The 12,760-nt window shown below is 40.9% G+C and overlaps 1 protein-coding gene across 1 annotated transcript in view; it reads left to right on the top strand.

Moving 5' to 3' along the window:
• Positions 1-3,124: 3,124 nt before the first annotated feature.
• The window catches only part of CACNA2D3 (calcium voltage-gated channel auxiliary subunit alpha2delta 3), a 786,579-nt gene continuing 776,943 nt past the window's right edge, over positions 3,125-12,760 (top strand). The window contains 2 exon segments of the mRNA XM_018555257.1: positions 3,125-4,378; positions 4,987-5,068. Of these exon segments, the coding sequence (XP_018410759.1) occupies positions 4,245-4,378; positions 4,987-5,068 (216 nt within the window). The 5' untranslated portion in view covers positions 3,125-4,244.

Raw genomic sequence — 12,760 nt, 5'->3', positions numbered from 1 at the left:
TCTAAATTGATGATCTGTAATGGCTTTTAAAGAATCGCCTATGGAAAATTTCAGTTACCTTCGTTTTTCACAGTTTCACAGGCGTGCACAATTTTTAAGTTTTACCTATTTGGTATCAATTTATTCACGAAACCTCATCTTTTATTTTTTTTTATCACGAGATTGGTAATATATTGTGTTTGTATGCACTAAAATAATTTAAAAGTATTTTGTTACTGAAAATATAGATTTGATAAACAGTGGCACATATGTAACATGACTGCCACCATTTTGTTCTACAGGAGCTCTATATTAAGAAAATATATAATATCTGGGGGATTTCACATAAAGGGTAATTCACAAAGCTGCCAAAGGATCCAGCCATAGCTTTGGCTGATCCTTCAGCTCGCTTCGGTTGCGGGAGCCCTTCGGTTCAACTATTCACTATAGCCCGAAGGCGGCCGAGTGGCTCAGCCGAGCCAAAGGCATATGTTTCGGCTCGACTGATCTGAAGTGACAGCCGAAGCAGGGGGACTCTAGCAGGTGCCGGCCAATAGGAAACAGTTGGGCGGAGCTAGCTGTCACTGCTAGCTCCGCCCAATTGTTTTTATTTATTTATTTTCTTTTTTAAGAAATCTTTATTTAATTTAAAATGAGCATATGTAAATACCTTAATGTCCATAGCCCACGGTACAGATTCACGTTAAAGCCCACCTCCAGCCTAAAATGTTTGCAATACTTTTGGATTGAGCAGAGAAGAATTAGAACTTTTGTCAGGTTTTGATTGCTGTGTCTCTATTAATTTAGCCCTATTACTTTGTCTATTCTCATTGGGGAGATTTCTTATCATTTCTTGGGCCCCTGTCATTTTGTGCTGAAACTGGTGTTTAAAATGATATATACCCACAAATTTTGTTTCCTTTTTTACAATTCCAGAGATGCTTATATACCACCCAGAACCCTGAAAATGGTGTGCCTGCATCCACATGACAGTATACAGTACACTTACCTAGAGCAAATATTCGAAACTTCTATTGCATTATGGGAGGTTAATATGTACTGAGAAGATAACAGAGCTATATAAACAGAGTACTAAAAATCCACTGGGGTTGTAATATGTAGAAGATTATGCAGCTCTTAGCATTATCTTTTTTTAGGGTAATAAATCATAGGTTGTGCTAGTTTTATTTGTAATGTTTTAAAGCCTAACCTATAATCCCAACTTTCTGAGATGACAAAGAGGGGCACCTTCTAGCACAATGGGGGGAATTCATGAAAACTGGAGCAGACAGAATCTGGGGCAGTTGCCCATGGCAAGGAATCGGTTATTTGGTTCCAAAAGAGGGACAATCCCTTCAAATGAGAGACAGTTGGAAAAGATGACTAACCTTCTAATGCTGATGTACATCAGAAGGAGCTGTGACACTGGTGCTTATTAATAACAACATGGAGTTCTGGCACTGGTGCTTACTGATAATCCACACCGTGGAGCTGTGGCACTGGTGCTTATTGATAATCCACAACATGGAGTTGTGACACTGGTGCTTATTGATAATCCACACCGTGGAGCTGTGGCACTGGTTCTTATTGATAATCCACAACATGGAGTTGTGACACTGGTGCCTATTGATAATCCACAACATGGAGTTGTGACACTGTTGCTTATTGATAATCGACAGTGTGGAGGTGTGACACTGGTGCTTATTGATAATCCACAACTTGGAGTTGTGACACTGGTGCTTATTGATAATCCACAGTGTGGAGGTGTGACACTGGTGCTTATTGATAATCCACAACTTGGAGTTGTGACACTGGTGCTTATTGATAATCCACAGTGTGGAGGTGTGACACTGGTGCTTATTGATAATCCACAACTTGGAGTTGTGACACTGGTGCTTATTGATAATCCACAGTGTGGAGGTGTGACACTGGTGCTTATTGATAATCCACAATCTGGAGTTGTGACATGGGTGTTTATGATAATCTACAATGTGGAGTTGTGACACTGGTCTTATAGAAAAACTGACACTGGAGAGCAAATTAGAAGTTACTGACATTTTCCATTCTGCTGGTATTTCCGATCCTTCACTTCTCTACATAAATTGGTGAAGGAATAAGACTTTGTTATCATTTAAAAGCAGAGGGGCGACGACTCGATAATTGCAAGCGATGCTCAGCATAAGGTGAACCATAAAAACTCGCTTTTATAAATCCATCTATGGCCAGCGTGACTGTAAAATTCACAAGACTGACAGTCAATCTGGAAACCACCTGCCTTTTGTAAGAAGAATTATTACATCTGCTTGGCAGCAAGGGACGCAGTTTCAAAAAGCGAGACACCTATGTCAACTTTTAGGTGGATGCGCCCCCTGAATCCATTTGTGGAACCTTAGCGTAGCTATCAGTGCAATACATTTGAATGATGTTAACATTCTATGTAATACACCCTAACAGTTGTCTCATTTAGAATAAAGTTTACTATATTCATATAAACTTTTTTAAGTCTTGCTATTGGTATGTTGACTTTGTTTAAGGAAGGCAGAGGTTGGTGCTTTTTAAGGAAGTCTATGGCTGGATTTTTATAACCTTATGTCTTGATTAGCATTCTTGGTTAGAAGCTAAAACCATCTTGCCCCTGCCTTGACCTTTGACCCTGACACAGTTGACCTCCGAAGTAAATGAACCTGAAAATGTCAGTCTGATTGCACCGAAAGGCATTATACAGATCTGCAGACGCATGTCGCGGGTAGCTAATAATGTGTTATAATGAGGACTCGTATTTACATACGATTTCTGTGACCCACTGCCGGGGTACGTATGCAGCCATTTCCATAGCTCAGAAAGGTCTCCCAAACTTTGCTGCAGTGCCTAATATTTCTCAGCATCCCAGGGGTTAAATAATATACATTATCTTTTACCCTAATGTGAACAGATCTCACCGTAGTAATATGCTAATTGAAAATAATCGTGGCATTTTGCGAGCTGTTAGATTAATGGAGGCTCAGCATGCACGCCTTGAAAGGAATGCACAATAATAAAAGAAGAGTAGTGAGTCAGAGAAGCAAAAGGAATAAGTGTTTGGATTAATAACGGGAAAAAAAAAATTCCCTAGAGCCGCTGAGCATTTTTTTTTTATAGGAGAGATCTGATGCTTATTCTACCAAAGGGATTCCTCCTCAAACCGAAATTAATAATTTATTCATAGGCTCAAGTCACTTAGCCTGCATTGATCTAGCAAGGCTGTCTTTCTTTCCCTTTCATTCATAAGCGTTTAAGTTCCAGATTTCTCCAAGCAGCAGCTGCTGCTGCAGCTGTGATAGGATGCAAACGTGCATCTATGCACAAGGACAGGCTACGTACGACTTAATTGAGGCGAGCCGGGTGATTGTCCTTATCACTGGAAAACTGCCTGCGATCCCAACATGACATGTCAGCGAGGTTTCGCCTCTCATCCGCAGCTTCCTCTCCACTTTGTCAGCAAGCTTCTGCTCGGCTGGATGTAGTCTGGCTGTTCGCGCAACAAAAGCTTCTATGCAGTACGGCACTGAATGAATTGGGGGAACTCTCTGTCTCTGGTGGGTGTTCATTGTCCCTTGTGTCAGCATCCCCCCCACCCTGCAACTAGAGCGACTGTCCCTCCGAGAAGATTCACTTGCCTGATAACTGCTCTCCTTGTCAACTCTTCCTTTAATTCCTGTCCTCCTAGTCTTGTTTTATTATATATTATACGCTTGGTCCATCTCGCCCAAGTTCCCCCTTTTTTTTTCCTTTTTCCTATTTGTCAGCACTTTTCCATTAATGCCTGTTCTTGCTCCAGTGAAGCAGCACTAGACTTGATATGGGATGAAGGCTGGATGTTGCCGGCAACATAAAGGAGACCTGGAGGCAGCTTCCCATTTGTAAAGTGAGCAGTAATTGTGAGAGGACAGACTGCACAGTTGGAATCAATAGTCTGCTTTCTTGCAGCTAAGAGCACTCCAGTCTCGCAGTAGGTCAGGGAAGTAACTCCAGTGCACTGCTGACTGCAGAGTTGTAGAGGAGTAGAAGGCACGAGGCTGCAGTGCTGGTACATCACGCTTCCTGTTACCAAGGACACAACTTTTCAAGTCATCACAGGCTTCTCCTCATACTCTTACACCAGAATCCCGGGGACCGCTCTAGGATGGATGATCAATGATCAGCACTGATTCCTTCCAAACTGCTCCTCTAAGGTGAAATAGATTCTCTGCCCGTGCTTTCATTTTACTGTACAAACCTCTAAAGACATGAGACAAGGAGCCATGCAAGGCATTTTCACTTTTCCTCTAGCTTTTGGGATCTTTTTCTTTTTCTTCTGGATAGCTTTGCATACGACGCTAAAGCCAGCGATTGGATCGGAACAGCAGATCCCCTTATCTATGTAAGTGACACATCTCTTTTTTTTTCTTTTCGCAGCCCTGCATATTTTAATTTTTTTTTATGGCCGAGGATGTGGCGTAAACTTATCTGTTGTGAAGCAAGTTTGCGAGACTGCAGCTATTTTTTTTTTCAAGAGCCTTTTTAATGTCCCCCTATTAAAAGCAGTCAGGCGGGGAGCCGAATATGGCTTTTTTGTTCCCCTTTGCCACCCCCAGATCATTTACCTGCTGTAGAATTTTTGACCTTGCTTGCCGATTTTGCAGGCGTCCTTTTGATACTGTCATTTTTATCCACATCCGTTGTGGCATTAAATTGGTGGTGAATGAAGCGGATCTTAGCACAGCTAACAATGTAATTTCTAAGGCAGTTAAAGCAAAATCTTCACTGTAGCAGTTTAAACAAAAGAAGCTCGCAACTGCAGCAAAGGCAAGAGACAAACAAGAAAGGCCTTACCTTTTTCTTGGGAGCTAAATGTATTAATGCTTTGGTTTTGCAAGTAGCTTAAGTGCCTTGATATTTGTGATGCCTTTATATATGTCTTTTCGAGGTCATGTTACTATCCGTGTGATGCCGGTACATTACATCTCTCTCTATATCTTGTCTTGCTAGGGTGAAGCTTTGGGCCTCGGCGTTTGGTGGGGAGATCAAATCCATAGCTGCTAAGTACTCAGGTTCCCAGCTTCTGCAGAAGGTAAGCGCTGTGTGTTTGTGATGCTCACTACCGATCGCAGCAGTTTGGCGCATTGGGAAAGCCATACCGATAGCACAGTCTGATGGAGCTTCTCCCTCCATGCAATCAGCCTTTATTATATCGTTGAATCTAAAAATAACTGGTTAATTAAGCCATTATACCTAATTGCAAAAATACGACAAAATGAACAGACTGTCTAGCAGTGGCATCCAGGAATTTTTTCACGGGGCACGATAGGTTTGTATATTTGGGTTCCCATGCCTAGCTACTAACAGCTGGTAGAATGAAAATGGCTAGCTTAATTCCAAGACCATATTAGTGTTTATTTTCCAATTCCCCCGGCTTGTATGTGTCAGAGGATTGCATGGTACAGGCGTCAGGAGGCACAGCCGTATTGTCATCTCCGCAGTTCTTCCAATCCCATTATTCCCCAATCATCTCGACCCAGAGCTCGGATGTATTACATCATTACAGATAAGAGGCTGGGGCTGTGGTTATCTCCCCGCTCAGCCGCACAGCTGGGTAATAACCCAAAGAAGTCGTGTACAAACTTGAGGAATCTGTCTAAGTTGAAATTATTGCAGTCTGTAATGAGCAAGGTGAAACAGAGATTATCAGCACGGCGGCAAAAGCTGCACCTTTTCCCAGATTAAAGGCGTACGTCAAAGCCCCACAAACCATTTTGATGAACTGTTCGTGTCGATAAGACTGTAACATGCAGCTCCAACTTCGTTTATTTTGACCGGTGACAGTAGTAGTCCATTGGTATATTTAGAGTTAATTAACATGGCACCTTGTCCGTAGGAATTATTAAACTCATAACAATAACAAAGTGTTGAATTCTATATATAAGGCGTAATAGACATGGGCAGTTTTTTGCTAGCAGTGTGGAACATACTGTACAAGGATCGCTAGCGATAGAAATTATCAATATCAAGCAGTTACAAGTGACAAAACTCTGCATTATCAGTCAAAGGGATCTTGATTGACCCTTGAAAATCGCTACACTTGATTAAGAAACGCCTTGTTTTTGCTTTGTTTTGGAACAAATCCTTTGAGCACATATCGACAATAATCTGAGCCATGGAAAAAGATCACAGCAGGTGTGTGATGCTAGTTCCAGTAATAGGTGGATCTTTTATCAAATATGATGATCAGTCTGCTAGTTTATGGTCGTCTTTGGAGTGGTCTTGCAATGTTGATTAGTAATTTTTTGAACTGGTAGTCTCAATATCTTGGCAGTAGCTAAATGACTGTAGGTGATCGATCAGTCAAGAGCTGCAGGCTAGGAATAAATGTATGTGACTCATAAGATCTTCAGCAAAATATTTGGTTAATTGTTTGCTAGCATATTTGAAGTTTTGGCCAGTGCAGCTGCTAAACGCTCACTTACATCAGTAAAAGGTACTGAAAAATGATTGCAGGCAAACTTTTTAAACAATACTCATCCCGTTTTATCTTCTTCATGGATATATTTTAGTATGTATACACTAAATTATAATTAATATGAAAATCAAAAAATGTGGCCCTTATCTGGCCATTCTTATGTTTGTCACCAACAGGAAGATCTTAAAATTCTACAGGGCCTGTCCTGTCATAAAGCATACACAGACCCCCCATGCCTATTGTGACTGTTGCTATTTGCTTGTGGTGTTGTTCCATTCAGTATAGGTGCAGTGAAAGTTGTATTTCTTTTCCTTAATAGTGTTCACACAAATGTTATTAGTTCAAGTACAACTAAACTCTCACAAAAGACTTAACTTAGTTTTAAAAAGCTCTGTAAAAAAATTGGATTGCATTTTTAAAAAATGCATATTTCCCCTTTGTTCAGCTTTTCTCTTCCTGCACTGTGCACATCCTCTAGACTCCAATAGGCACATCCTGTGGACATGTGTGAGGTCCAGTTGTGGATGAATCACAGTTTTACTGCCGTGACTACGGCAGAATGTACAAGTTCACTGTGTTGGCACGGCTAATTGTAGTCCAAGCAGGGCCAGAGGCAAGGGTAACAATGATGCACCTGAACTAAGACATACCTGAGTAAGTGTTTAGCTATCCTGTCACAAGCAAGAATTCAGCATCATCAGGATTGCTAGATAATGCAGGGGGAATATACCTGCTTTGTATAAGTCGCTCCCTAACCGGTAGTGATACATGCAGGCAGGTGAGCGTTTTCACTGCCTGCAGGTGTCCACCCAGATGATCCTGCCACTGGCAAGTTCCTGCTAGTGACAGGATCTCTAGTGTGACATGGTCCTAAGCGTGGTCATCCTAGGAAAGGAAATATCTCCGGATACACCTTGATGGTACAAAGCAGGAAATAAACAAGAAAAGGGATTACGCTTTTTGATATTACAGGAACATGTGCAGCAACATATGTGGTTCAAATATTTGGGTTTGGATACACTTTTATTTGGAGGGAATGTCTAGAGCTGGGTCATTCAGCAGCTTTGTTTAGCTCTCAGGAGTATCAGAAGCAGCTATATCACTATTACTTAGTATATCCTTACTATAATTCTAGGCTCCATTTATGTCTAACTTGGGGTTCTGGCTGTTTCCCATTTTTATATATTTTCTGTATTGATATAGCATTGACATATCATGCAATACTTCACAGAATAGATAATGCCATTTAGAAAAAAAATCTTGCCCCATGTAAAAGTTCAGGATAGACCGGTGCCCTTTGTTCCAACAAAGTGTACAGACCAGGGACGTCGAGTTAAGAGGTTGCAAAAAAAGCACAAAGAGAAGACATGAAAACAAGAGACATTGAAAACATTTACTAGTAGAAATAGAAAATGGAATTGCAACTGATGACCCAATTCTTAATGGTACAGGCTCAGGGGTGTCATCTGATTATGTCTTCACTATCTGGAGTTATTAACCTGGGACAAGTATATAGAAAAAGAATTCATATTTTTGAGATTTCACAGACTGTCTTCTTGTTTTAGATCAACGACGCTCTGTGTAATAAGGCAAAGATCAGTATACCAGCTCATAAAACGTCAGCTTCAACAAACAAGTCAGCAGAGCCACCTCCCATATTTTGCCCTTCAGGTCCCTTTTAATTTTCTACATTCTACCAAAAGCCAATACATTTTGGGTGGAAATTTAAAGTACACTAGTAAAAGTATGCCCATTCCAGAACAGGCAAGGTTGGGAATAATAAAAAAGAAGTCTAAAACTTAATTTAGTTAGAACTAGATACATTCAGAATAGCATATAATACTCGTTATGTTTGCTAAAACACTGTATATTATAAACAAATGCCCTTAAAAAAAAAATACTTGATTTTACCTCTTGTTACCCCTTGTTCTATCTCATGCTATTGGTCTCTTGCATCCTATGTGCAGTCAGGTCTTGTCCACACACGCTTCCGCAATGGCTGGATTGTATTTCTCAGGGTGGGTTCCCTGATGGTGACAACAGTGGCCTATGCTTGCCTAATGTGTGTTGAAATGGCCACTTACAGTCTCCAACAGGAGCCCATGTGACATGGCAACAAGTCAGGAGGAGCACAATTGGAGACAGAGACAGACTGCCTTCACCCTGTAACAGGACATGCCTGAACAAAAGTCTTTAGGCAAGGATGACTTTTTAAATCACATTTATTAAAGGTTATATGAGATTTTAGTGATTGAGTTTACATACGCTCTAAGTATCAGATACACAAGATATTCTAGCATACTGGAAAACCTGTAACAGAATGCACAATTGGGGTGAGTTGTGTAGCATTCTCTAGATCAGGGGTCCTCAGACTTGCTGAACAACGGACTAGTTTACAGTCCTTCAGACCTTGTTCAATTAGAGTAAAAAAATGCCCCAGGGTTGGTGAGCAAAAAAATGGTCTAGCACCTGTGGTTAGTAGTAGGAGGAATAATGCCACATCTTTGGAGTGAATAGGACGAGTAGTGTCCCATCCTTGGTATAAGTAGGAGCAATAGTGCCCCATCATTGGTATCAAAGGCAAGACTACGGCCCCCTCATTGGTGTCAATAGGAGGAACAAGTAAATCATCCATCCTTGGTGTCAATGGAAGAAACAGTGCCCGATCACGGGTGTCAATTGGAGGAAAAGTGCCCTATTGTTGGTGTCAGTGAGGGAAATAGTGCCTCATTGTCGGTGTCAGTGGGAAAAATAGTGCCTCATTGTTGGTGTCAGTGGGAGAAATAGTGTTGCATTGTTGGTGTCAATTAAAGGAAAAGCGTCCCATTGTTGGGTGCCCGTTGAAGGAATAGTGCCCCAAGGAATGGTTACCAGCAAAAAAAGGACAACATCTGGCTCGTGTGCTGCTGTTTGCTCTCTTTACCCAGTAAAGTAGTGCAAAATCCAATATCCAGTAATCAAAGCAAACAATCAGAATTCACCATGTATTGATTTGACTTAAGTTAAAGAAATTCTGATTGGTTGCTAGGATTGTCACAGCTTGTGCACATTTATGAATAAGGATAGGGCTAAATAAGTAATATTTGACCTCAGAGACTGACAAAATATCCTCGTCCAAACATTGCTTGTTTGTACTGCTGCAGAAGATTATGGGGCTATTAGTCTCATGAGATTAACCGCTATACTTAAAAAGGGAAAAATTACCTGATAATTTCCTAAATAAGCGATTGGGCAATTACTATCCCACTCCTATTGAAGCCTATCGAGGAGCAAAGCCTATCGAGGAGGTTAATCGTTAATGCTATGTGACTGATTTGCGGCATTGTACGATCAGAGGTAAACAGTCGTAAAAACGTGTGACTGTAGAACATTAGTATTGAACCTCTATTGCTCTCCAAAAGAGAAAGGAATCCCTCGGTAATGGGAGATTTTAGGCTTCCGTTCACATGACTGAAAATCGCCCATATAGCCCTGGCCTAAAGCCGTTCCAATCCACCTCCATCATACAGCTGTGATTTTACTGACCTGCAAAGAAATATACTAGATCCTATTTTCTTCTCAAAGTTACTATTCTTGATGATATAGTACCAGATATCTGAACTCATGCATACATTATGAATGCTCCTCTGCAGTTTAAAAAAAGCACAAAGAATAAGCTTGTTTTGAACAGCAGAAAAACAATCATTAATTGCCGAAGGTAACACACTTCTGATGCCCGAGACTTCATTAAGCCAGCCGGCTCCCTTGCAATGAACATAAAAGAGCAGCCATGCTTCTAACACGCCATGTACAAGAGCACACACATACAGAAACTCACCAATACAGCACAAAAAATACATACTGTAGTCGTTGACATGCATACACTGTACATTTTTTTAGAACAGGTCTATGGCCCATTTTTCACTAAATTACCCAGCATTGAAAAACACAAATGGAAGAAATGAGTGATTTTCTCCAGCTGACTAAATTACAGTAAGAAAGAAAGAAAACGAGAGATATTATTTGGTAAATTACAACTGATCATTAAGCGTACTTTGATCTGATGAGCAGTGCAGTGAATGCCTGACAGTTCTCCGCTGACTTCCTTAGCAGTTGATGTTGAAATTATGTCGGTTGTGACCTTTTTTCTCTGTGATCTGCAGTCTATAAACATAAAGTAAGTTCAGAGTCTTGGCTGTGTTTACACATTATGGCCATCCACTATGCCATAAACCGAGGCCTGCAGCAGTTGTGTGGTGAAGGACATTTAGACAAAGTTGGATTTTTATTATGTGGAATAATGCCCCCAACCCCCCAATGTAAATTATAAGGCTATCACAAGCACAGTTTATGGAGGAAAGTCAAGTGTTCTTCTGTTCTTCTGGCTAGCATAGAGGCTGCTGTTGGCAAACTCTCCTTCTAAAAATGCTAGTTGAGTGGTTGCCCTACTGATCCAGGGGCTTCAATGTATTTAGAGTTACTGACCCAGCACAAGTATGCAGATAAGGAGTTCTGAAATGACTCTGACCATATATATGCATTCTTGCTCCAGGTCAGTGACTCATAAAGTAAGAAAGCCATAGATCAGCATAACATCCAGCCTGTTTAAGAAGGAGGTCAGTATTGGATGCCCCATTAATGCATGACAGGTTTGCTTTAAGGAGATTCTTTAAGCAAACCTGTGCTTTGTCCCTGCCCAGTAACACATCCATCTTTCCTTGCCGTCCTCAGAAGCACAGAAAATGCTGGGTACTTCCAGTACAAAACAAGTATAACTATAGTCAAAACCTTTTGTTTTAGATAGAAGGGATAGAGTGATAAGGGGGATAGATCTACTGTCAGGTTAAGGAGATTCACTCTCTATAATTGTCCTAATCAACAATGTCACGGGAAAGTGATGGGTAGATCCAACATTTTTAGTTGCCACCAGAACAGGAATAGAGGGGAAATCATCCAATGATGATACTTATTCCTGTGAGAAATAAGAGGGGATTTCCCTCTATTCCTAAATTTTAAAGATATCCTATCATTTCCTGGGAAGTCTAAAGGACAGAAGGTGAAGGTAAAGCTCACTAAAAAGACACAGATGGCAAAAACAAACCACAACTAAAAGTGGTTTTAAACCTACTCTACTCTTTACTAGCCTTTCTCAACTAGGGTGCCATGGCACCCTGGGGTGCCTTCTGGCTTCTGCAGGGGCACCTTGAAATGTTTGCTCAGCGTCATGCCTTTCCATTGTGTAGGCAGGTTGCTTATGTGAAGAGGGAACTCTGATGTGAAGTGAAGGGGGGCTCCTAGTGTGAGATAGGGGATTCTTATGTAAAAGGAGGGCCCATCTGTTGTGAAGGGGGCTCCTAATTTTAAGGGGGTTCTTATGTGAAAGGGGGGCTTTGATGTGAAAGGTGGGTGCTTGATTTGAAGAAAGGACTCTAATATGAAGGGGGAGGTAGTTTTTCTTGTGTTTTTGTATGGGATCCCCCCTCAAAATCCTATCCTATCTGGGATAATGGTCTGGTATGGATGTTAGAGGGGCCACATACCATTTTTTAAATTTACATTTTGTACATTTTAGGCTGGGGCGTCTTGAGATTTTGCATACTTAAAAAAAGTGCCATGACTGAAAAAGGTTGAGAGATGCTCTATTCAAAGCCCTGTGTTATATCCTACTAGAATGACTCAAAGCTTACGCAAAGCTTTAGTTCCTTGCTCTCGGCTGGCTGAGCAGGCCAGTGGGGAAGTGAAAACAGTGGTAGGTATGTGCTTCTGGGGGTATTAAAGAAAACCTTTTGCCTGTATGGGCAAAGCACAGGTATGCATTAAAGGACCCGTAAATACATATTTTAGCCATGGCCATGGTGAGCCAAGATATCTGTTGTTTCTTTACCTTTTTCTTTCTCTGAGCACTGACTATTCCTGCTAATTGTTTATTCCTCCATAATACAAAGCAGATGAAGAACTCAAAGGAGAGTCGGTCAGAACAGGTAGGCAGAGGAGAGAGCTCAAGTCACAGGGATCTAATCTTCACAGACCCTTAGTGATAAAAAAAGAGGAGGAAAGATTCAATTTGACAGCATCTAACGAATGGGGACATGTCAATTTTATGTGGAATGGCCCTTTAAGGCTTAAAAAGACATCATTCTGGTATGACGTTACTGAACAGGAAGTCTGTTGGGTCTGTTATTAAAATCATTATGCTTTTTATTTAATTTTTATGGTATTAGATAAACCACAGGCCCCCAGGGTGCCTAAAAGCTGCCAATCAACACTTTTAGAATATTTTTATTGTTATTATTATTCAGGATTTATATAGCGCCAACAGTTTGTGCA

Source organism: Nanorana parkeri, unplaced genomic scaffold, assembly GCF_000935625.1.
Source record: "Nanorana parkeri isolate BGI_ZX_2015 unplaced genomic scaffold, ASM93562v1 scaffold189, whole genome shotgun sequence".
Taxonomy (NCBI): domain Eukaryota; kingdom Metazoa; phylum Chordata; class Amphibia; order Anura; family Dicroglossidae; genus Nanorana; species Nanorana parkeri.
The sequence above is the reverse complement of the archived record's forward strand: the minus strand, read 5'-3'. Positions and strand labels throughout refer to the sequence as shown.